This window comes from Myotis nattereri, assembly GCF_964212035.1.
Source record: "Myotis nattereri genome assembly, chromosome: 8".
Taxonomy (NCBI): Eukaryota; Metazoa; Chordata; class Mammalia; order Chiroptera; family Vespertilionidae; genus Myotis; species Myotis nattereri.
In genome coordinates this window covers 18417354-18443049 of record NC_138083.1, presented here as the reverse complement: position 1 = coordinate 18443049, position 25696 = coordinate 18417354, and the positions used below count along the sequence as shown (strand labels likewise).

At 45.7% G+C, this 25696-nt stretch overlaps 1 protein-coding gene and 1 pseudogene across 2 annotated transcripts in view; one reads left to right on the top strand and one right to left on the bottom strand.

Moving 5' to 3' along the window:
- DTD1 (D-aminoacyl-tRNA deacylase 1) overlaps positions 1 to 25696 on the top strand; it is a 160632-nt gene that overhangs the window by 7281 nt on the left and 127655 nt on the right. Inside the window, exons 3-4 of the mRNA XM_081097223.1 lie at positions 1799 to 2034; positions 24506 to 24612. Of these exons, the coding sequence (XP_080953349.1) occupies positions 1799 to 2034; positions 24506 to 24612 (343 nt within the window). The remainder of the gene's footprint in view (positions 1 to 1798; positions 2035 to 24505; positions 24613 to 25696) is intronic.
- On the bottom strand, positions 13456 to 14605 carry LOC308523563 (interleukin enhancer-binding factor 2-like; annotated as a pseudogene). The gene has a single exon. The product of its transcript is annotated as an interleukin enhancer-binding factor 2-like (transcript).

Sequence of the window (25696 nt, the reverse complement as noted above, 5' to 3'; positions counted from 1 at the left end):
CCAGCTGTTCATTGTGCAATAAGGATCTGGATCTCGGGGAGGTTAAATTACTTTCCCACAGTCACATACACATAGTTAGCAAAAAGCCCAAATCCGAATTAGAATCTAGGCTACCTGACCTGGAAGCCAGTGCTCCTTTTACCAAAGTAGGGGGTTCGTCATTGCTGTTGCCCGAATGGCTGTCTTAGTACTCAGCTTTCCCCTCCCCCTGTTTAACCAGCACCACTTGACACATTTACTTCAGATGCTCGGATCTATTTATTCTACCCTTTGGTGCCCAGAACCTGGGTATAACCCCACCCAATTGTCCCTTTTGTTTAGGTTGCAAAGCCAAGTCCTGCTAAGGTGTTGATGACTAATAGGGATAGTTCATTGCCACTTCAGGGATGTTGGTGTCTCCCCTGGATACTTGAAACAGTAGAGTGGGGTAGTGGTTACAAACTGCGGCTCTGGGTCTGAATCTTGTTATGTCTCTGACATTCTAGAGCAGCCATGGGCAAACTATGGCCTGCGGGCCGGATCCGCCCGTTTGAAATGAATAAAACTAAAAAAAAAAAAAAAAAAAGACCGTACCCTTTTATGTAATGATGTTTACTTTGAATTTATTTATTTATTTATTTATTTATTTATTTATTTATTTATTTTTTAATATATTTTATTGATTTTTTACAGAGAGGAAGGGAGAGAGATAGAGAGTTAGAAACATCGATGACAGAGAAACATCGATCAGCTGCCTCCTGCACATCTCGTACTGGGGATGTGCTCGCAACCCAGGTACATGCCCTTGACCGGAACCGAACCTGGGACCTTTCAGTCTGCAGGCCGACGCTCTATCCACTGAGCCAAACCGGTTCCGGCTGAATTTATATTAGTTCACACAAACACTCCATTCATGCTTTTGTTCCGGCCCTCCGGTCCAGTTTAAGAACCCATTGTGGCCCTCGAGTCAAAAAGTTTGCCCACCCCTGTTCTAGAGAGCTAATACTTACCTTGGTGGTTAAGAGATTTAACTCAACAGAAGACAAACCTTGGCTGTGGAGAGGAGTTGGTAAAAAGTGCCCACTACAGAGAGGACCCATATAAAGAGTCAGTGAATTACTATTTGTAGAGCCCTTGAACATGTCTTCAACAACATCCAAAAAGGTGGCTTTCCATTGGTGCCATTTCAACTTTCATGCAGGTTGTTCTTTATCATGCTCTTGAAATCTGATCTTATAAATGTTACCTGGTCCTCTTCCTTGCCAAGGTGGCTGTCCTTTGTCACCCACATGTATAGGACTTAAGGAGCATGTGACATAGTTATTAAAGTATCTTCTCCACATCTTTTTTTATATTTGTAGTAACACTAAGTCCTCTCCTGGGTATTTTCTGAATTGTTCATTTTGAGTAGCTCCAAGAAGGGGTGTACAAATGGGGCACCATTTATTCCAGTGTAAAGATTGAATTCTTCTATAAGTAATTAGAGATGGACCCATGCTGTGATAATGGATGGTTGTCATCTTGGCCCCAGTTCCAACTGGCACTGGCTGCTGCTGTGAATTAGAGGGACCCACACACACACACAAAAGGAAATCCCCAAACTACCCTGTGAGGCAAGACCACTATTACCCTGTATTACAGATGAGGAAACTGAGGCACAGAGAAGAAAAGTCACTTGCTCAAGGTCACACTTTCTGTAAGTGATGGGGTCAGCATAATGTTCTTGTTTGGCAGGATGCTGGTGACATTTGGGGGGTATGGAATGTATTGGGGGGCTTGTGATTCCTTAGGTAGCTCTCACTGCTGTTTTTCCCCTTAGGGTCCGAAAGATTTTAAACTTACGTGTGTTTGAGGATGAGAGTGGAAAGAACTGGTCGAAGAGTGTGATGGACAAACAGTATGAGGTGCTGTGTGTCAGCCAGTTCACCCTCCAGTGTGTCCTCAAGGGCAACAAGCCCGACTTCCACCTGGCAATGCCCACGGAGCAGGCAGAGAGCTTCTATAACAGCTTCTTGGAGCAGCTGCGCAAGACGTACCGGCCGGAGCTCATCAAAGGTAGGCAGGAGGCGCCTGGGACACTTTGGAGCAGGGGGACGGAGAATCTGCAGCTGCAATCTCCTTTGTCACAAAGTTTGTTGTTATGTTTATTACTGACTTAAAACAACAAGATGGCTGCTGCCACTGCTTGTTGCTATACATGTCCTCTGAATGCCCGGATACCATTTACCCTTCTTCATTCTTTTAGTCACATTTGAAAATGCTTAGCAACCCAGAAGTGTGTTTGATTTAGTGGTGTTTTATTTTGGTCACTTACCCTACCTGACAGAAATACAATGCAAGCTACAAATATGAGCCACATGTCATGTTACATTTTATATTTAAAAAAGTAAAAAGGCCGTAACCGGTTTGGCTCAGTGGATAGAGCGTCGGCCTGCGGACTGAAAGGTCCCGGGTTCGATTCCGGTCAAGGGCATGTACCTTGGTTGCAGGCACATCCCCAGTGGTGGGTGTGCAGGAGGCAGCTGGTCGATGTTTCTCTCTCATCAATGTTTCTGACTCTCTATCCCTCTCCCTTCCTCTCTGTGAAAAATCAATAAAATATATATAATATATTTATATATTAATATATATTATATTAATATATTAATATATATTAATATATAGAATATATATTTATATATATTTTATTGATTTTTTACAGAGGAAGGAAGAAGGATAGAGAGCCAGAAAGATCTATGAGAGAGATCGATCAGCTGACTCCTGCACGCCCCCCAGTGGGGATGTGCCCGCAACCAAGGTACATGCCCTTGACCGGAATCGAACCCGGGACCCCTGAGTCCGCAGGCCGACGCTCTATCCACTGAGCCAAACCGGTTTCGGCTTAAAATTGATTTTAAAAGATAGAGGAAGGGAGAAGGAGAGAGAGAAACATTGATGTGAGTGAAACATCAGTTGGCTGCCTCCTGCATGCCACTGTCCAGGGATTGAGCCTGCAACTCAGGCGTGTGCCCTGACCGGGGGTAAAACCAGCAAACTTTTGGTGCACGGGATGATGCCCAACCAACGGAGCCATATCTTCTAGGACCTTTTCTTTTTTTTTAAATTTTATTTTTCTTTTTTTTTTTTAAATATATTTTATTGATTTTTCACAGAGAGGAAGGGAGAGAGATAGAGAGCTAGAAACATCGATGAGAGAGAAACATCGATCAGCTGCCTCCTGCACATCTCCCACTGGGGATGTGCCCGCAACCCAGGTACATGCCCTTGTCCGGAATCGAACCCGGGACCCTTCAGTCCGCAGGCCGACACTCTATCCACTGAGCCAAACCGGTTCCGGCTAAATTTTATTTTTCAATTACAGTTTGCATTCAAAGGCATTTTGTATTAGTTTCAGGTGTACAACACAGCAGATAGACATTCATAGAGATTACAAAGTGTTCCCTCCGATAATTTAAGTGCCCACCTGGCACCATAGATAGTTCCCACAATATTGTTGACTATATTCCCTATGTTTTACCTTACATGCTTATACCTATTTTGCAACTACCAGTTAGTTCTTCTTAATCCCATCACCTTTTCTCATCCTGCCCCCTAGCAACCCTCCCCTCTGGCATCCATTAATCTGTTCTCTGTATCCACAAGTCAGCTTCTATTTTGCTTGCTCTTTAATTTTGCTTTCTAGATTCCACATATAAATAATATCATATGGTAGTTTTCTTTCACTGTCTGGCTTATTTTACTTAGCATAATACCTCCTAGGTCCATTTGTGCTGTTGCAAATGGTAAGATTTCAATTTTTATTTTTATTTTTAGATTTCATTATTTATTTATTTTTAAATATATTTTTAAATATATTTTTATTGATTTCAGAGAGGAAGGGAGAGGGAGAGAGAGATAGAACATCAATGATGAGAGAGAATCACTGATTGGCTGCCTCCTACACGCCCCCCACCGGGGATCGAGCCCGCAACCTGGGCATATGCCCTGACCGGGAATCGAACCAGTCACCTCTCGGTTCCTGGGTCGACGCTCAACCGCTGAGCTACACCCGGCTGGGCTAGATTTCATTATTTTTAAAGGCTGAGGAGTATTCCATTGTTATGTGTACTCCTGCTTTTTTATCCACTCTTCTGTTGATGGGCATTCAAGTTGCTTTCGTGTCTTGGCTCTTGGTTTAAGTAGATTGAACATTTCTTTTACTTCCTTTCTCTGTAATGAATGAAACTATTTTAAACTTATATTTAATGCGTTTCTCTTATTTGTTGTTGAGGATTGAATAGAGGGAAGGTTGTTCTCTGCTTTATTCCTCCTCTCTTTCTTCATTGCTCCATCCGGTGCCCATGTGCTTTCAGGCACTTCCCAGGCGAGTCGCAGCTCTTCTGCACAGACCCAGTCATAGCTCAAGTGCTGGACGGGAAGTCCTTGATTTTGGTTTCCAGTCTGCTTGCTCATGTGACCTCAAGTAATTTCCCTGGGTTTGGTGTGGAATGGGAACCCTGGAAGGCAAGCTAGTTACAGTTTGGTCCTCATATATTTTTAAAATTATTATTATTGTTGTTATTATTATTGAAAAGCATGCCAAAGTACATCTGTTAGAGGCTTATTGTGTGCCAGGCCCTGTGAAAGAGTAAATATTCTCCATTCTTATCTAATTAAATCCTCACAGAACCCTTCAGGTGGGCACTAGGATTACCCCTCATTCTGCAGATGAGGAAACAGGTGCAGGTGATCACTCAGCATACAAGTGGCAGAGCCTGGAACGGCCGAGTAGCCATCTCTAGGGCCTGAGCTTCGCTGACAGCTTCGCTTCATTGTAAAACTCACATTCTCTTGACTTGTTGGCCTTTCCTTATCCTGAATTCACGTCTATTGGGACTTTTATGTCTTCTCTGCTGTGCTCAGGGAAATCAGTGGACAGGTTTTCGGACCTCAAGTAGGTCTAGTAAGAGGGAAGCAGTATAGCCTGAGGCCTGGGGTCCTTTATCTCAGAACAGGGATGTTAATCTAGAATTTTAGTCCTTTTTCTGTTGGGGGAGATATTATTGGTTCTACTCATAATTGTGTCTCCTGTATCAATAAGACGCTGTTTATCTGTTGGCCCTTGTACTAGGCTCTGGGTATATAGTGCTGAGCACGAGAGATGCTGTCCTTGCTGTAATGCTCACGGTCTAGTGGGGAAGAGAGAGAGTGAGCAAACACAGTTGCTATAGCAAGAAACATGTTCCTGAAGAGCTCACATTCTGCAAAACCATCACTAAAACTATCAGGCTCATGGGCAAACCCCGAAAGAACTGTGGTTGGGCCAAAAGGAAGAAGGCATTTGTTTCCCACTTTCATAAAATACAGTCAGAGGGCTTCTGCTTCCAGTGCCGAAGGCTTTTCCTTTCTCTGCTGAGGGTGGCCTTTTTATTCTGCTGTTCTGATTGTCCTTGCCTGAGAAAACCCAGTTCGGACCCCATGCAGCCTCTGTGTTGTGCACACATTCTCTTATTTGCCAGTTGTGTATGAGCAAATTCTCATTACAGAACAGGTGTTGGATCAGCGCCTTCTGTAATCACCTGTGTGATGTATTCTTTGAGGGAATATTTGGGAATGAATAACAGGGATAGGTCCTAAGGTAGTGGTGGCTGATGCGGTTGGGCTCATTTCTGTCTGTTCTGTATATGGGTCACGTGTTGGATCTTTAAAAAATTTTTTTTTGTTAATCCTTATCCGAGAATGTTTTCTCCACTGATTTTTAGAGAGAGTAGAAGGGAGGGTGAGAAACAGAGAGAGAGAGAGAAACATTGATGTGAGAGAGACACATCAATTGGTTGCTTCCCATATGCACCCTGACCGGCACTGGGGACCGAGCCTGCAACTGAGGTATGTGGCCTTGATCAGAATCGAACCTGTGACCCTTCATGGTGGGCTGGTGCTCTAAACACTTAGCAACGGTTAGGGTAGGACCTACTTGATTCATCACACTGATACCTACGTGAAAGGTTTTTAATATTTATGTAAGTACTGGGCCTGTACTCCCAGCCTGGTTCATAGACACTGTGGCTACTAGACAGATACCTACAGTTCCGTAATCACCGCCACAATCAAGGCACAGAACAGTCCCAACATCCCCCATAAACTTGCTGCCTTTTGTAGTCATCTTTTCCCTCTTCTCCATCCCCTGGCAACTATTGATCTGTTTTCTGTGTCTATAAAGTACTGCACATTTTTGGATCAAAGGTAGAGCTGGGATTTTCAGGGTGGCCAGTCACCCTCCTGGAGGATAAACTGCATAGACAGATTCTCTTGAGTGCCCATCCATCAGCATGTTTATACAGGTGACCATGGGTTAAAAATGAACATCCAAGGCACATGCAGTTTGCAGGAATCCCAGATCTTTCTGGGGGTGGAGGACACTCACCTAGGTCACTTAGGCAGTCAGGAGCAGAACAGATTAGGGGTGTGCACGAGCCAGTCCCCAATGGAGCAGGGAGCATTGTGTCCATGTGGGGAGTCTACAGAGTAACTGTGGGGCCTGTGCTGGGCCACAGAGTTAAGGGGTCAGAATTGGGATGGAACTGAAGTGAGGTGGGGTCCCAGCTGCTTAGAGCAAAAGTAGCTGAAGCTTCTGAAATGGGTAGAATGCTTCTGAGTATAAGAAACAGACAGCCCCATCCAGTCATCTTAAATAATAGAGGGTTTACTGCTGTGTGATTGAAACATGCCGAGGTGAGTTCAGATTCAGCTGGAGCTGGAGATTCCTCTGTCCTCACTGCTGTAACTGTTCCCTTGGGATTCCCTGAGCCCTGCTTTCCCCTGCAGGGATCAGCTTTGTCCTCAGGCTGGCCTTCCTCAGGATGGCAACTGTGGTTGCTCTCTTCACAATTCACCATCTCAGTAAAGAGAGCGAGCCTTTGTCTCTGCTTTCTAAGCAGAGGTCCTCAAGGTCACTTGATAGCAGGGGCCACGTGTCCGCCCTTGAGCCTATGTGGGAGGGACTGCCTGGCTCAGCCGAGGTCATGTGCTTCATGGCGGGTGGAGTCAGCCTCCTGGGACCACCTGGAGCCACAGTGGGAGTCTGGGTCTGTTGGGGAGGAGGGCGGGGTGAATGCATGCTGGGAGGGCGACCGGAAAGTGCCACTCTGTGACCGTTACTTGCTTTATTGGTGGGCTGCTGGAAGGTGGACAGAGACAGTAGACAGTCCTGGGTACTGTGCCTTCCTGGGACAGAGGTGGGGAGGGGACTGTCCTAGGCGTGTGTGTAATTGATGAGGGTGTTACTTTTACTTGTGTCTCTTTTCAGCAGAGACAAATGGCATAATTACCTGAGAGGCACACTGGCGCCCATTCTGCACCAATTAGCCTTGACTTAGTACTTTAAACCAAGCTGCCCCACTGCACCCCCATGGTCAGAAACCTCAGCATCCTTTGCCTGTTTGGGTGCAGATTGTTAGGAATCTCCGGCTTTTGTGTCTGCCCTTGCACCCCTCCCCATTCTAGTCTGGGTCTGCCAGCCCCCAACCCTTTGGCTTTGTCAGGGCATCTCCTCTTTGTGAGAACTTGCCTCCCTTGCCTTATGCTCTGGTTATTTGTTGCTATGTAACATACTACCCCAGAACTTAGCGGCTTACAAAAAACTCTTGTGTCTTCCTCACAATTTTGTGGGTCAGGCAACTAGGAAGGGCTTGTCTCTGATCCATGTGGTGTTGGCTGCCCCGGAGGATCTGCTTCTAGGTTGGCCTCTGTGCATCTTATTCCTTCACCCTCTTCCTCATCTTATCCCCCAGGGCCTCACATTACTTAGGCGTCTACAGCCTGGTGGCCTCAGGGTAGTGGGATCTCCAATGTGAATGGCTTCTTCCTTCTTCTAGAGTGAGCATTCCAAGAGCCCTGAGAAGGAAGTGCAAGCCCCAGGGCTGAGCCTGGAAAGTGGTGCAGCATCTCTCCTCCCACAGGCTATTGGGCGGAGCAGTCTCGCAGCCCAGATTCAAAGGGAGGGATGTAGAGCCACCTTGAGATGAAAGAATGTCAAAGAATGTGGGGCCATCTTTAATCCTCTACAGCTCATAACTCTGGTGCTGTCAAAGGATTTTTCTCATTCTCTGGCTCTTTTTCAAATAATTGCTTTAGGGAGGAAATAATCTAGTGCACAAAGTCATCAGTTTTTCCCTTCTACTGCAGAATGAGCCAGAGGTTGAGAGTGCTTTATTGGACCCCCAGACTGACTGAGTGGGTCCAGGAAACTGGGTTCAGATGTGGCCCTTTGCAGCCCCCGAGGAATCTTCATCCTGTAATGGAGTGACCCGCAGAGACGACCACCAGGGACTCAGATCAAAATTTAGGAGTCTTTATTAAGCTGGCCAGCGACTACAGTTACAGCACCCTGCCGAAGCAGAGGCTGAACTGCAGCCCCCACCAGATGCAGAAGTAAGCTTTTATTCACAAAAACCACAAAACGGTTGGCTAAACACACACAAAGTTTGTCGCTCCATTTCTCAACACAGGTCACAGACTCATACCTTTGAAAGGTCATAGGTTACAGACTCATACTCCCGAAAGGTCACAGGCTCATACCTTTGAAAGGCCACAGGTTACAGACTCATACCTTCATACCTTAGAAAGGCTAGGCTCTTCACCCCTGGCTAACCCGTGACCTGCTTATAAAAAATGTTAAGAGGGAGCTGTGGTCTTTAGACCACTGAGTTGACAGAAACATATTATCTAGAGCCCTCGGGTCTTGGGATAATTGTGCTGTCCTGGTTCTCAGGTACAGAGGAATTTGCTTTCTAAAACCAGTAAGATCACAATCAATGGGATATTCACATTACAATCAATAAGGCATTCATTCGAATGGGATGATTTATACAATTCAGAAAATCAAAATAACTTTTCTGTTGTTAAGCCAAACAGCAGGGTTAGAATTAAACTGTAGTTTCTACCTGGGATGATTGCTAAAAATACTTCAGTCCTTCAGGAAAATGTTGAAAATGCTGTCAGTGGGAGGCCTTAAACACTCTCAAATTTGATTGGTGGGCATGCATTGCTTGTATAGCTAGAAAAAATATTATGCCAAAATGGAATAGTTCAAAAGAAGGATTTCTGCTCTCAAGCTGCTTGTTCCAGCCCTGAGCTATTTGTAGTGCGCCCAGGAAGCATTCACCTGTCGGCTTTGTTCAGCAGATCAGAAGCTGTCATGGGATTAAAAAGCGCTGCCTGCGTATTCTCTGTGGGTTCTGATCTATCATGAGCTTAAGAAATGTGCAAAGACATTTAAGGAGCGCAGCAGCTTTGTGGTTGTTCAGCTCTGTTCACTTTGTGGGGTGTCCATTATGTCCATGTCCCCTACAGGTTCATAATGCAGAGAGAAGGTGCCAGAAGGGGGGAGACAGCATCGAGTTTTTGCTTCATGGTTAGTGTTAATTTTCGTGCATTTGTTTAATTCTCTACTCTTTTCACTACTTAAAACATTTTAGCAGCGTGAGTGAGCTTTCAGTGGAAGCCTGTTTTATATGCTTTAGCAAGGACTGTGGTTACTGTAAATTTAGGCAATCACAGTGTGGGATCACATCTGCATTGCTGGTAAAACGGCAAGGCTGGCAGACTGCGGCACACGCTGATATTGCCGTGCACAAGTTTGATTGCAGATATGCGACTGATTTTGGTGAAATCAATGAATATTTTCTGTCCTTTTATTCTCTTTAGTAATTTGCTTATCAACTTCCTTATCTATTTCTGCATATGTCTTTTTGGTCTTACACTTGAACTATGTTATTTCTGTGACGACAATTTATACCTCCCCTCTGCCTAAATGGCAAACTGTCCATTTTTGTTTTTTAATTCCAGCTTTTCATGATTTTTATAGTTTGATTATTCAAGATAAACCGAATTTTACCGGTTCTCCTTTCCCACCTAAATAGGTGTCTATGGTCACTTTAGAAACAATGTAAGTCAGTCTATTTGCTGTTGGTTCACTTGTGCGTGGACTCGCCCCTCAGGCTGGCTCACATGGAGGCTCAACCTCCAACCCAGTGTGCAGTCTTCTGTACTTATTACAGGAAGCAGAATTCACCTCAGCAGGGTTTGGAGCCTGCCAGTGTCTCCCTGTGGATATACTGCTTGTGAAGTTTTTTGATCTTGTTCTGTTATTTTCTGATGGTGGCCACTGGGCTTATTTGGGCCTCTTCAGGGGGCTGCTGGTGCAGGCCAATGTCAGATGCTGTTTTTGACTGGCTCTGTGAACGCTGTTTGGAGCTATCAGCAATCCACAGCGTGTGGCTCCCTCTGCTGGAGTTGTGTGTGTTTGGAAAGGACCAAGCTGCACACCAATATCTGTTTTTCCTAGGCCCGGTCCTAAGCAGATCAGACACAGACTCAAAGCACCCAGAGATCCACCTCTGCTTGCAGGCTGATTGTTCGTCTCAGTCCCTTAATGAGCCTCTGGCTGTAGACCTCTGTGGGGCAAAAACACCGCGGGGGGGGGGGGTGAGAGGGTTTCCAATGGGTGGGGCAACCCTCCTTCCCCCCAACCCAGTGCTGCCTGGATGGTGAGCCATCTGCGTGAGGAAGATGGCCTCTGCAGCTTTGGGGAATGTCTCAGCACAGGAATCTAGGCTTCTCTCCTCTCAGATCTCTCCCCAGAGCCACCAACCTCAGATTCTCCTCACACAGCTCTCATCTGCTCTGCCTCCCTCTGCCGGAGCCAAAGGTGAGTGGCTGCACATGACATTTTGTGTGTTGGCCCCTTTAAAAGGATGCCTGCATTTCTAGCTGTCTCTCCTTGCCAGACAGAAACCCCACTGCTTTTCACAGCCAGATGTCATGTGGGCACCTTTCCCAATTCTGGTGCTCTGGCCTGGGGAGCCTGGTTTGAGGTTTAGACCCCAGACTTCTCAGTGGGAACTGCCCTGCAGCTGAGCTATCCCCATGGAACTTCAGCTGCTGCCCGTGGGAGCCCAGCCAGCCCTCTCGCACCTCTGCACTTCCTGCCAGTCTTGATGTGGCATCCTCTTTATGTTCTTGGTTATAAGGGTTTCTCCAGTTAGTCTTCAGTTGGTTATTCAGGATGATTTTTCTACATTTTAGTTGTAATTCTACTTTGGTCCTGGGAGAATGTCAGTGTAGCTTCCTCCCACTTAATCCACCACCATCTTGGAATCTCCTCCTAGCTATTCTCTCTCTCTATATATATAATTTTATTGATTTCAGAGAGGAAGGGAGAGGGAGAGATAGAAACATCAATGATGAGAGATAATCATTGATCGGCTACCTCCTGCATGCCCCATACTAGGGATCAAGCTTGCAACCCGGGCATGTATCCTGATTGGGAATTGAACTGTGATCTATTGGTTCATAGGCTGATGCTCAACCACTGAGCCATGCCAGCCAGGCTTCCTTCTAGCTATTCTTAATTATTATTATTATTTTTATTTAAAAAATATGTTTTTATTTATTTCAGAGAGGAAGGGAGAGGAAGAGAGAGATAGAAACATCAATGATGAGAGAGAATCATTGGTCAGCTGCCTCCTGCACACCCCCTATTGGGGATCGAGCCCGCAACCATGGCATATGCCCTTGACCGGAATTGAACCTGGGACCCTTCAGTCCGGCTAGGACTTAATTATTATTTTTTATATGAATTTTAGACTCAGCTTGTCTAATTCCAGAAAATAATCTGTTACTTTTATTTGCATTGCATGAAATTTATAAATCCTAAATGCTGTGATCCATGAAGATAATCACCCTCTAGCACAGCGGTTCTCACCCTGTAGGTCGTGCCCCCTTTGGGGGTCGAGCGACCCTTTCACAGGGGTCACCTAAGACCATCGGGAAACACATATATAATTACATACTGTTTTTGTGATTAATCACTATGCTTTAATTATTTTCAATTTGTAACAGTGAAATTGGGGGTCACCACAACATGAGGAACTGTATTAAAGGGTCATGGCATTAGGAAGGTTGAGAGCCACTGCTCTAGCACATTCCTTTATTTCCTCAGATCCCTTGACCATTTTTTGGTGTGTTGACGTTGCTTGGCAAAAGTCCAGCTCCGGTGAATGCCAGCCCTTGGACTACCATGTGCCCGTGTAGCTGAACGTGGCTGGAGAAAACATCCACTGTGTTGACTGATCTCTTGTTCATGACACTGACCTGCAGTCGGCCCAGAAATTGTGAAAAATTGACCTGTTCATTCATTCTACTATTCTCCTATGTGACTGTTTTCTCTACCAAACCTCCATCCTTACCTTAGCTATTGACCTTATGTCACTTCGAAGCACTCAGAAGAGAACTCCCACTCCACCTGCCAGCATCTGCACCAGGACCTGGCTTTCCTTCTTGTCACACCAAATTCCTTGTGCTGGTACCTGTTCAGGGACATTCTTCCTGCCATCCTCCTCTTCTCCTAAGTTATTTTCCTTCTCTCCTGGATCATTCCCACCAGCTTGCAAGCATGTTGTTAGTTCTCCCATCTCAGAGACAGTCTTTGTTATCCCCCCTTCCAGTTACCGCCCCATTTCTCTGTTTCACATTGCTAAAGACTCTCTAAAAGAGAGTTTGTATTCACTGTCTGTCTCTAATTCCCTTCCTTTTATTCTCTCCTAAATGCACTGCAATCAGCCTTTGTCCTCGCCCCACTACCATAACTGTCTTGGTGAGGGCTCCATGCCCTCCACTTTACTAAATCAGTTCTCATCCTCAATTCAACTGCATGGCCTTTTCAAAGTTAAAAAAAGTGAGCTTTCCTTGATAGCCAAGTAAGTATTTCGTTTTTATTTTACTTTTCAATTACAGTTGACATACAATATAATATTAGTTTCAGGTGTACAACATAGTGATTAGACATTTGTATAACCTACAAAGCGATCACCTTGATAAGTCTAGTATCCAAATGACAACATGAATAGTTATTACAATATTACTGTCATTTTTTTTCTTGTAATAGGTTATTTTTTAATTTATTGTCTAAAGTTTTACATATGTCTCCTTTTTCCCTGATTGACCTCCCTCCCCCAGCCATTCCCACCCCGGGCAAGCCCCCACCGCCCCAGCATCTGTGTTCATTGGTTACGCTAATATGCATGCATACAAGTCCTTTGGTTGCTCTCTAAACCACCCCCCCCCCCATTTGTCTCTGGATCTATTCTTTTTTTCTTTTCCTACTAGGAAGTACTTTTTTTTCTTAGGAAAAAAAAAATTTCCAGGCATGAACAGTTGACATTTCAACAACAAAGTACTGGTTGAGAGAGGTTTCAAGGAGCTGGGATTCTACAATATTTTGAAGAAAAGTTGGTAACCTGCTTCACTAGAGATGGGAGACTTCTGGCTACTAAGTCAATATAAGAATTCCGTGGGATGACATTTCCTTCCGTAGTTTATTTTTATTTTCTTTGCTGTCTCCCGTATCCCTCAGAAATGACACCATATAAAGCCCAGAGCAGATAGCTTAGGCTCCAATCTTCCCCTTGGGTAAGAAAGAGTGGAGAGAAGGGACAGTCACTCCTGAGCCTCCATGCTTTTCTCCTCCTCTCCTTGAAGTGGTTCTTCTGTATTCTCCTCCTCTTCCTCCCCTTCCTTCTTCTCTGGTGGCTTCTCATTAAGCCTTTTCTGAAGGTGTCACTATCACTCCATCCCAGGTAGATATTTCAGAAGCAAGATAGCTGGCATCACCCTCCTGGCCAAGGATCTTTCTAAAGCCACCATGTGAGAGGATTTGGGCTGTGAAGCACACCATGTCCTGCTGTTCCAAAGTCATGACTGTGTGTACTCTGAAGTTGCCACTCTCACAGGGGTCTGTGATACCCATTGACCCTGGCAAGAACAGTCCTGCAGCCAGAATCTGTAAGCAACACCTGTATGCCACATTTAAGGCCAAAGGCTGTCTGGTGGGGTTGTTCATCACGGCATAGTGCCCGAGTAGGTCAAGGATCCAGGGTGTGAGGGGCTCAAAGCCAGGAAAACAAATCCTCAGGTCCTTCAGAAGTCTGATGAGAACTTTAACTGTGGACTGAGAAGTATTTTCTTCAAACCAGTGAGCATGTCAGATGGCTGCTAAGGCACTCTGCAACACCTTGATGTCCAAAGGGAGTTCTGGATCCAGTTTTCGGGGATTGGGTGGCACTGTTGTAATGAGAATCTTCACTGTAACATCAGAAGAACTGACCATTCATTGGTCAGCATGGTGAAAACTTCAGAAGGATCCTGTGCTCTTAGGCTTTCCATGACTTTGTTCCCGAGGGCAGCAACAGCTTCCAACGTTGGCAAAATCTTTAGGATTACCACCAGGCCAGCCCCATTATGTCCTGTAGTCATTGTTCCCTTTTTATATGATCCATCCTGTCGCACTTCTTCAATTTGCACTTTAAATGTCCCTGGAGCCACAATGTAATTGTCAATCACATTGTTTATTTTTGTCACCAGAGAAAGGATAGCGGCCTGTTCAGCAGAATTAGGAGGAAGGTCCTGATTTCTTTCCAGTAATGCCTCACTGGAGGAAGATTCATCAGGTGCTGACTTACCCAAGGGAAGGCCATTTCACACAAATAGAAATCAAATGGGATATGTGGCACAAAGGGCCTGAACCCTCCTTCTGGGCATCCTCTGAACCAAAGCGCCCGCCATGACCTTGGCCTCTGTTGCCCCTCATGGCGCCCTAAGTCCTGAACAATGGAAGCCACGCCAACCGCCCCTCTCCTCTGAGAAGCCGACCTCGATCTATTCTTGTTCATCAAATTATGTTGATCATTATATGGCACATATGAGTGAGATCATGTGATATTTATCTTTCTCTGACTGGCTTATTTTGCTTCCCATATTGCTCTCCAGTGCCATCCATGCTGTTAAAAATGGTAAAAGTTCCTTCTTTTTTATAGCGGTGTAGTATTTATTCCATTGTGTAGATGTACCACAGTTTTCTAATCCACTCATCTGCTGATGGGCACTTAGGTTGTTTCCAAATCTTAGCTATTGTAAATTGTGCTGCTATGAACATAGGGGTGCATATATCCTTTCTGATTGGTATTTCTGGTTTCTTGGGATATAGTCCTAGAAGTGGGATTACTGGGTCAAATGGGAGTTCCATTTTTAATTTTTTGAGGAAACTCCATACTGTTTTCCACAGTGGCTGCACCAGTCTGCATTCCCACCAGCAGTGCACGAAGGTTCCTTTTTCTCTACATCCTCGCCAGCACTTGTCATTTGTTAATTTGTTGATGATAGCCATTCTGACAGGTGTGAGATGATACCTCATTGTTGTTTTGATTTGCATCTCTCGGATGATTAGTTACTTTGAGCATGTTTTCATATGTCTCTCGGCCTTCTGTATGGCCTCTTTGGAAAAGTGTCTACTTAAGTCCTTTACCCATTTTAAAAAAAAAAATTTTTTTTTTATTGATTTTTTTTTCTTTTTTTAAAAAAAATATATTTTATTGATTTTTTACAGAGACGAAGGGAGAGATAGAGTTAGAAACATCGATGAGAGAGAAACATCGATCAGCTGCCTCCTGCACATCTCCTACTGGGGATGTGCCCGCAACCCAGGTACATGCCCTCGACCGGAATTGAACCTGGGACCTTTCAGTCCGCAGGCCGACGCTCTATCCACTGAGCCAAACCGGTTTTGGCTTATTGATTTTTTACAGAGAGGAAGGGAGAGAGATAGAGAGCCAGAAACATCGATGAGAGAGAAACATCGATCAGCTGCCTCCTGCACATCTCCCACTGGGGATTTGCCCGCAACCCAGGTACATGCCCTTGACCGGAATCGAACCTGGGACCTTTCAGTCCGCAGGCTGACGCTCTATCCACTGAGCCAAACCGGTTTCGGCCCTTTACCCATTTTTTGATTGGGTCATTTATCTTCCTTTTGTTAAGTTGTATGAGTTCTCTGTCAATTTTGGAGATTAAACCCTTATCTGAAATAGCATTGGCAAATATGTTCTCCCATGCAGTGAGCTTTCTTGTTGTTTTGTTGATGGTTTCTTTTGCTGTGCAGAAGCTTTTTATTTTGATGTAGTCCCATTTATTTACTTTCTCCTTAGTCTCCATTGCCCTAGGAGCTGTGTCGGTAAAGATATTGCTACAACATATGTCTGCTATTTTGCTGCCTATGGAGTCTTATAGGATTTTTATGGTTTCCCGTCTTACATTTAAGTTCTTTAGCCATTTTGAGTTTGTTTTTGTGTACAGTGTAAGTTGGTGATCTAGTTTCATTTTTTTTTGCATGTATCTGACCAAATTTCCCAGCACCATTTATTGAAGAGACTGTCTTTTTTTTTTTTTTTAATATATTTTATTGATTTTTTACAGAGAGGAAGGGAGATGGATAGAGAGTTAGAAACATCGATGAGAGAGAAACATTGATCAGCTGCCTCCTGCACATCTCCTACTGGGGATGTGCCTGCAACCCAGGTACATGCCCTTGACCGGAATCAAACCCGGGACCCTTCAGTCCGCAGGCCGACGCTCTATCCACTGAGCCAAACTGGTTTCGGCTGAAGAGACTGTCTTGATTCCATTGTATTTTCTTGCCTCCTTTGTCAAATATTAATTGAGCATAATGGCTTGGATCTATTTCTGGGTTCTCAGTTCTGTTCCATTGGTCTATATGTCTGTTCTTGTGCCAGTATCAGGCAGTTTTGAGAACCGTGGCTTGGTAATATAGCTTGATATCTGGTATTGTGATCCCTCCAACTTTGTTCTTCTTTCTCAGGATTACTGTGGCTATTCGGGGTCTGTTTTTATTCCAGATGAATTTTTAGAGAGTTTGTTCTAGATCTTTGAAATATGCTGTTGGTATTTTAATGGGGATTGCATTGAATCTATAGATTGCTTTGGTTAGTATGGACATTTTAATGATGTTGATTCGACCAGTCCATGAACATGGTATGTTCTTCCATTTGTTTATGTCTTATTCTATCTCTTTTTTCAATGTCCTGTAAAATATATTTTTATCGACTTCAGAGAGAAGCGAGAGGGAGAGAGATAGAAACATCAGTGATGAGAGAGAATCATTGATCAGCTGCCTCCTGCACACTCCCTATTGGGGACTAAGCCTGCAACCTGAGCATGTGCCCTGACCAGTAATCAAACCCAGGACCCTTCAGTCCGCAGGCTGATCCTCTGTCCACTGAGTCAAACTGACTAGGGCACAATATTACTGTAATTATTAAACAGGATGGAAAGTTGACTTTCTCTAGTGTTATTTTCTCTAAGTATTAATCTAATGAATACATTTCCTAATCATGAGCCATGCTAACTCAACCTTCACCGATTACCACATATTGTTCTTCTAATGTATAACTACAAGAATTTTTCCAAGTGTTCCTGTAGAATTTTTGCATCTGAATTCAAAGGAAAATTTGGCCTATACTTTTTTAATATTCATGTTCTATTTTAGTAATAGAGTAATACTAGCCTTACAGAATAAAGTAGAAAACTTTTAATTGTTTTCTGTTGTCTGGACTAATTTAAATACACGAGTTATCTGTTTCAATAGAACATATCAGAACAGCTCTTTGGGTGGCCTTTCTTGGTCACGGTGCTGGTCAGGTTTTCCAGCACCATCAGGTGTCTGCAGGGGTGCTCTGGGTGGCACTTGGAGGGGCTGCTATGACTGCTCCAGTGGGCACTCCGGGCTGGTTCTTGGAGGGGCTACTGTGGCTGCTCCAGTGGGCATTCTGGGCTGGTTCTTGGAGGGGCTGCTATGGTTGCTCCAGTGGGCACTCCGGGCTGGTTCTCAGAGGGGCTACTATGGCTGCTCCAGTGGGCACTCCGGGCTGGTTCTCAGAGGGGCTACTATGGCTGCTCCAGTGGGCACTCCGGGCTGGTTCTCGGAGGGGCTACTATGGCTGCTCCAGTGGGCACTCCGGGCTGGTTCTCGGAGGGGCTACTATGGCTGCTCCTGTGGACACTCCGGGCTGGTTCTTGGAGGGGCTACTATAGCTGTCAGGTGCAGAGTGCTCCAGGCTGGTTCTTCGAGGGGCTACTACGGCTGATTATTGTTCAACATTTTAGTTGTAATTCCAGTTCGAGGCTGGGAGGAGGTGAGTATAAATTTCAGCTACTCTGCCACCATCTTCTATCACCCCATCTTTGAAATCTTTAAAGTTGCTTCTGCTGTCTGTCTTTTATCCCCAGAGGCTCTGAACTAGATCATAATCCTGCTGGAGAAGCACCTCCAAATTCACTGTACTCTCAAAGTGAAGACTTATTCCCTAGTCTATGTCCCAAACTGTGTCCAAGAACATTGCCCAGCTCAGCACACCAGAGGCTCTGCAAGGTTAAGTGATGACATTAATATACTCCACTAATATATATATATATATATATATATATATATATATATACTATAAAACACTAATATGCAAATAGACCAAACAGCGGAACAACTGAACAACCAAACAACCAGTCGCTATGACATGCGCTGACCACCAGGGGGCATGCGCAGAACATGGCAGGCATTGGCAGCAAGTGGCAGAGTGCGGAACATGGTGGGTGTTGGCTGCGGCGGGGTGGTGGAGCAGGTGAGCATGGTGCCAGACCAAGGCGGGGTGCCAGTCGCTGTCATTGGGGCAAGCTTCTGGTGGTTACTGAAAATTCTTTGCTCCTGTGTGCCGCGGTCCCACCAGATGCTCACACCTGCTGCTGGCACTGGAATTGCTGCTTGCACTCACTGCTGACGCCCAGTGCTGGCCCCGATTGCCCCTCAGGGCTTCTTCACCTCCCTATGCTCCTGAGGGGCGATCAGGGCAGCAGCGGCCGCTTGCACCCACTGATGGTGCCAGTCCCACTTGCACCGGCTGCTGGTGCTGGCCCTAATTGCTCTGTGCTGTCAGCGGGTGTGAGCAGGGCCAGCACTGTCAGCGTGTAGGAACGATGGTGGCAGCGGGAGCGGGACTGCTGGCAGACGGGACCGGGGGATGAGGTGGGAGGGGCTGGGCTGGGGCGCGGAGGATGGATTGAGACCTGCCTCTCTGCCCACTGCAGCCTTGTAGCCCACAGTTCCTTTCAAGGTGCATGAATTCGTGCACTGAGCCCCTAGTAAAATACATAAGAAACTCATAATAAAATGCCATCAGCCTGGAGATGCATGGAATTTGAATGTAAACCCTCTTCTGTTAGCACAGTCCCAGGGAAAAGTTATAGGTCAAGTTTAAATTCTGTATCATATTCAAGTACAGAGGTGTTCCAGTCCAAAGAATTAAAGTCTGAAATCAAATCCTGATGAGGTCAGAAATTGCCCTCTCTCGTTTCTTACTCTGCTGCTCTTGGCAAAGGGGTGTCCATGCCCGATGGAGTTAGCTGTGTCCCGCTGTTTCACACAGGAGTCCGTGTAGGTCCTTTGGGACCTCAGACACTGTATTGTCCCTGCTCACTTGCACCTCAATGAGGGACCAGGTAGCCTCTGGTGCAGGTATCCCAGGCAGATCGATGGCAAGGACAGAGCCAAGACATGTGAGAAAAGCTGACAGTCAGAGAAAACCATGCCTTGAGCCTCTTTGTTGTGCATAAAGGGATGCACCCAATCCATGCTCAGAATTTCAGCTCAGATGAGAATTTAGCTTCACTACCATGTTAATGTGCCCGAGATGCTTGTGGCCCAGAGGAGGCATCTCTCTTGAGTGGACTGAACTAGACCACTGCAGAGCCAAGCAGAGACCACCCATAAGGGTGACGAGCCTGGGATGAAGCCCCAAGGGTCCTGGGACCACCTTTCCCGCCATGGCCCTGACTGTGGATGGAAGTGGACAGTGGTTCTAATGCTGCCCACCTGGGCCTGGCCCTCACTCTCTGAGAAATTTGGCTGTCAGGGGTCTAAAGGGCTTGAAGTATACCTTTTATTTCCCCAGCCAAGTCACTTAGAAAGTGCCATTACTTGAGCTGCTGGTCTCTGCTGATTCCCAGAGCCCTTGCCTCTGCTTCTAAGGCCCCGGCGCTGTGTCGGCTGCTGTCTTGGACTCCTTACCTCAGTGATGGCACCTGCACTGGCTCAGCCCTCAAGGAGCACGGTGCCTCTGTGCTTGTGGACAGAACTGCCATGTGCCTGCAGCCTGACAGGGTCAGACTTCAGGGCTCCAGGCATGATGCAGGCCTGTGTGTGTAGACCAAACTCCTCCAGCTGCATGGCCCTCGCCTCACCGTATGCTTATTTTGAGGTCCCAACTTCCACACATTTGCTTGATTTCTTGGTTACCAGCCTGTACACCGATGTTGGGGTCTCTGTTAGTAACACTGTCTTCTTGCCTGCCCAAGCTCTGGATAGGTTAAAAGGAGAACAAAGGGGAAGCCTGGGTGGCAGAGGGAGCTGCCTTTGGGATGTGCTTAGATGGGCTGGCCCGAGGCTCAGTGTCCAGTACTGGTGTCCAGGTATGATCCCCAAGGATAGGTGAGCCCCAACCTGGTCACAGCCGTGCACAGGCTCTGGAGATCAAGAACATGGCCCTTTTTTCTCCCAGTTTTCCTCCATTGGCATGCTTTTTCTGTGAGCTTTTTGCACCCCCCTCCCCCCTTCTCTTATTTGCCCGTCTACTACCATGGACATAGTAGGAGTGATGGTCGTGTACTGTCCTGGCTATACCCCTCCCAAGATGACTGTCCTATCATCCCAGATCAAACTGGGCATGAGAGGCAGGGCAGGGCTTCTGTTCAAAGTGATGGGACGTCAGCCTTTGTAAGTTAAAGGGGTGCCCTGGCTTGGGGTCCGGGCCTTGGGCATTATTGCTGGAAAACAGGATGCAGCAGGTTTGGCTCCAGGGGGGTCTCCTGCTCGAAAGGTGGCACAAACGTGTCTGACATGTGCTTCTCCCCCAGCTCTGCACACAACCCCAGGACTTGTAGCTGTAGAACGACTTGATTATGTCACCATGGGAGCCCAGAGGTAGTTTTGTAGCTCTGAATGTCTTTTAAGATTATTTTAAACAAATGTTTTTTTTTTTAAAATATATTTTATTGATTTTTTTTTACAGAGAGGAAGGGAGAGAGATAGAGAGTTAGAAACATCGATGAGAGAGAAACACCGATCAGCTGCCTCCTGCACATCTCCCACCGGGGATGCCCGCAACCCAGGTACATGCCCTTGACCGGAATCGAACCTGGGACCCTTCAGTCCGCAGGCCGACGCTCTATCCACTGAGCCAAACCGGCTTCGGCTTAAACAAATGTTTTTATTTTCCCTGGCCAATATAGTTTTTCTTGGGGGCTTTACTCTTTGATCTGGACTGGAAAAAATGTTAACATTTTAAGACCTCTTAAAACCTACCTTTAGATTTATTGTCTGCACAAATGGAGATTCGGATAATAGCTCTGTTCTTAATGGGAGAGAAACAGGAAAAGAAAATAAATTTCTTGCTTTGGAATGATAAACACGGTGAAGCATATGCCGTATATCCTGGCAACAGGAATTCAAGGTCGGAAATAATTCCTTTCCTCCTGAGTCTGCGTCAGCTTCCCTGAGGAGTGCAGAGGCTGAAATTTGCTACTAATTGTAGCCATAATTTTAGCATGCAATTAAACACATGTTTCCTTCCCAGCTGATGTCTTTTTAGCTCTCTGACATGGGTAAAACAAAAGCTCTGTAGATTTGAGCCGCCATTTTAACCCGCTAGGAGGTAGGAACTAGAATAATCCTGCCTATAGCAATGCAGAACAGCATGGGTGCTTTTAATACAGTTTCAGTATTTCTGTCTGTGCTCTGAAGGAGCCAACAGTTGCCATGTCTGTTTTCCAAAGGCCCTCCATGAGGTTAAGGATCGTTTGAAGGAGTGATACTAGGTGGGGAGGAATCAGAGGTGAAGACTGCGGTTGTGGTGGTGGTGGCAGAGGCTCACAGAGGCCACCTCACGCTGTGGCAGGTCTGGTGTCTGAGGGACCCCAGGACCTGAGAGCAGAGCCACTCCAGGCTTCAGGCTGACCCGCCCTGGGCTGGGGTACCATTCACTGCTTTTCTCTCCCTTGGCCTCTCCAAGAGGGTCATTGGCACTGTACAGGATGCTCCCTGTGAAACAAGGGCTCCCTGCCCAGAGAGTGTGGTAACTAACAGAGCAAAGGAACTAAATAGGTTTTTCTACTTATGGTGTCTTAGAGCCTGTCACATGCTGCTGTACATCGTGATTCTAGAAGGAAGAGTTCAACAAGCGTGGTTTTGAGAACTATATGACCATGGCATTATTTATTTATTTATTTGTTTGTTTGAGAGAGGAAGGGAGAGGGAGGGAGAGATAGAAACATCAATGATGAGAGAGAATCATTGATTGGCTGCCTCCTATACGCCCCCCACTGGGGATCGAGCCCGCAACCCAGGCATGTGCCCTTGACCGGAATCGAACCTGGGACCCTCAAGTCTGCAGGCCGACGCTCTGTTCACTGAGCCAAACCAGCTAGGGCATGACCAGGGCATTCTTTATTCAAGGAACAAAAAAAAAAAGGCCACAGTTGGGGAAGCGTCACTCTGGTTGTATGAGGCCTCTTGAGCATGACTTTTCATGATAAAGGCAAACACTGATATTGCACACATCGTGTCCTAACCTCAGGCCCAAGCTCTTCCATGCATGTTCTCACTGACATTTCCTCTTGTTACTATCCCTGTGATGCAGGTGAGAAACTGATCCACTGGGAGGCTAAGCAGCTTGCTCAAGGCCTCAGAGTTAGGGGCTGGGCCTGTTCTATTTTCCAGCCTGAGCCTTGGTTTAAAGCCTGAGACTTTAAGTGTTGGACCCTATAGGCTCATCTGAGGAGCCTTTCTGATTCCCTTCCTATCCCCCAAGACAGGGACTCTGACCCTTCCCTGGTCTCAGGGCCAGAACCTCTCACGGTTTGCGTGCAGTACTGCGTCACCATCACGATGTGCCCGTTTGTTCTTCACACTAGACCGCAGGGCTCATGGGTGTCAGGCTGCCTGTGCCTTTGAGCTGGGTTTTCAGTCGCTAGCACAGGGTCTGGCACAGTTGCTGGGAGTGAAAAGTGGCGAGTGATTCTTAAATGTGGACTTGATCTCATACACTCTCTTTGCTCCGTAATGGTGGGTGGGAGCAAGAGTTCTTGGCGGTTCTCAGTTTCTGAGGACTCATACTAACTTTACTCTGTGGGCCCAACTTTTTTCTTAATTTTCGATTTATCAGAAGTGGTATGTAAGTAACCCTCCCTACATGTCAAAAACAGGTTGTTCCCTACTCTAAGAATCATCAGCAGTGTTTAGGCTCAGAGCTTAACAGAGGTCCTTGGATGGATGGAGTTGACGTTCTGATTATTCTATGACAACATCTCTCAAAGCGTATTCTTGGTTTTCTTTATAAATGTAAGTCAGCCTTTGGGGGTTAATCAGACGCAATTGAGTGGGTTTTGGTGTTAAAACAGAAAATTGGGAATAGAACACACAGAGGTGCTCTTTTTGGGGCAGCCTGTGGCCAGTTTGACAGTGCATTTTCTGGAAACAGGATCATTCTGCTGCCTCAGTGGGGTAAGGAGGGAACGTGAGGCAGGGGGAGATGGGTGGCCCCCAGCTCTGGGCAGTCCCATCCTGTGAGGAGTGAGGTGTCTCCTCATTTCTCTGCCCTGAGGAGCCGTCTGTAGGTTGACTGTCCTTTTGACCCCACAGTGAGGGAGCAGAACCTCCTTTCTATCTTACATTATGTGGGCCTGTGGGCCAGTTATAGGGATGTTTATGAGATTGTTTTGAGGGATCCTCCTAAACTTTCTTTTCCTTTATATTTAAATTGTTTAAAAATTATGAAACATGGAAAATGGATACCTGTGTACTCACTACCCAGTTGGTCATATTTATTTCAGATCTCTCTCAAATCCCACCACCTTCTACCTTCTCTTCCATATGAATGCTGTTACTATCCTGTGTTTGCATTTGTCTTTCCTGCCCATGTTTTTTGGACACACACACACACACACACACACACACACACGGATATATACATCCATAAATAATGTAACTTGTTTTGATGTTTAGAAGTATCATATGAATGATATAATGATGTATCCTTCTTACAAGTTCCTTTATAAAGATTGCATTATGTTTTTGAGATTTGCCATGTTGACAGATGTGGCTGCCTTACAGTATTCCATTGAGGAATGAGGTAGTGTTTATGCATTCATTCCCCCACCGAGGAGACCGTTAGATTGGCCCACTTCTTTCTTTCATAAACACTGCCAAAATGAACCTTTGAGTGTTTCCATTTGTTTAGGAGTTTCTAGAGTAGTCTCACCAAAGAATTCAAGGTTGTAGGCTTCATTCACCTTGGACTTTACTGCGTACAGCACCAAAATGCCCTCCAAGTGCTTATACCAGTTTACTCGCCTGCCATTTTTCAGTCCTTCAACCCACATTTCCCCCACCCTTCATGTTACCAGGTCCTTTCATTCTTGCCAAGTCTGTAGGGTGTGTGGCGGTACCCCTGCTGTTTATTTTGTATTTACCTCACCACTGGTGGGGTGGACCATCCCTGCTCCCCAGGCTTCTGATTACACTGAGATAGGTGTGATTTATAGATGGGTAATCTGGGGTCTCCATCTCTTGAAACTGTTTGAATTGCTCTTTCAGATGGCAAGTTTGGTGCCTACATGCAAGTCCACATTCAGAACGATGGGCCTGTGACCATAGAACTGGAATCTCCAGCTCCTGGCGCTGCTACCTCCGACCCAAAGCAGGTAAATCTGGCATTGGGATCCGTTCCCTGGGTGCCTGTGACATCTTTTGGCTTCAACTTAGTCCCTGGAGCAGTTCTCAATCTGTGGTGGACACAACACTTCATTGCACAATTTATTTTAATACATCCCTTCTCATCTGCTCACACCTGCCCCCATAGTGCTGTGGCAGGCAGGGACCGCACTGCTGCCTTGCCCCCTCCTGACTTTGGATTCCAGAGAAAATGACTTTGGATTACAGAGAACCATTCTTTCTGTTCTCTGGCGAGGTGCTTTTTCACCCACATGCCACTGGGTGGCAGCAGAGTAGTGGCACAACTCCCCTTGGCTCTGGATTGGCAGGTTCGCCCATTCAGAATGGCTACCTGGAGTGGGTTTTATTCCAGGTGTAAGCAGATGTGTCAGCCGAGGTTCTTTGTAAAACCTCATGTTTCTAAAGCAATATCTGACCTGGATTTGCTGCCAACTCTGTAAGCTTTCAGAAAATATTAAAATTAAACTTGAGAAAGGAGCTCTGTTGATCGTCTTTGTAACGTGTGGTTCTCTCACAGATGCTCAGCACTTCTAAAGGTTTTAATTAACACACACACTTAGTAGCCTTCCAGACGGGGGAGCGGCAGGCAGAGGAGTGAGAACTGAAGGGACATTCCTGTTATTGCCTCCCTCCCTTGCTAAGAGGCTGGGAAGCAGAATGATGCAATAGATGCGGGGAAGCATTATATAAATTTAAAGTTCTATGACCTGTTCAAAGTTATAATTTTCACAGGGAACATCACCTTTCTCTTTTGTTACTGATTATTGTCTTGACAGAGAAGCAGGAACATGTCTGGTGCAGCAGTGCTAGACTTCAGAGGTGATAATTGAGGTCCCTGGAATTACTGATAACATTAAAGAAATCACAAAACATCCACATGAAAATTTAAACTTTTTATACTGAAATAATTTGAGACAGAAAATTGAAAAAGGAGTTGGAGTTCTTATAAACCCTTTACCCAGGTTTCCTGAATTTTGCTGTCTTTCATAGTCATAGTACACTGATCAAAACTTTGAAATTAATATTAGTACAATACTCTTAACTACACGACAA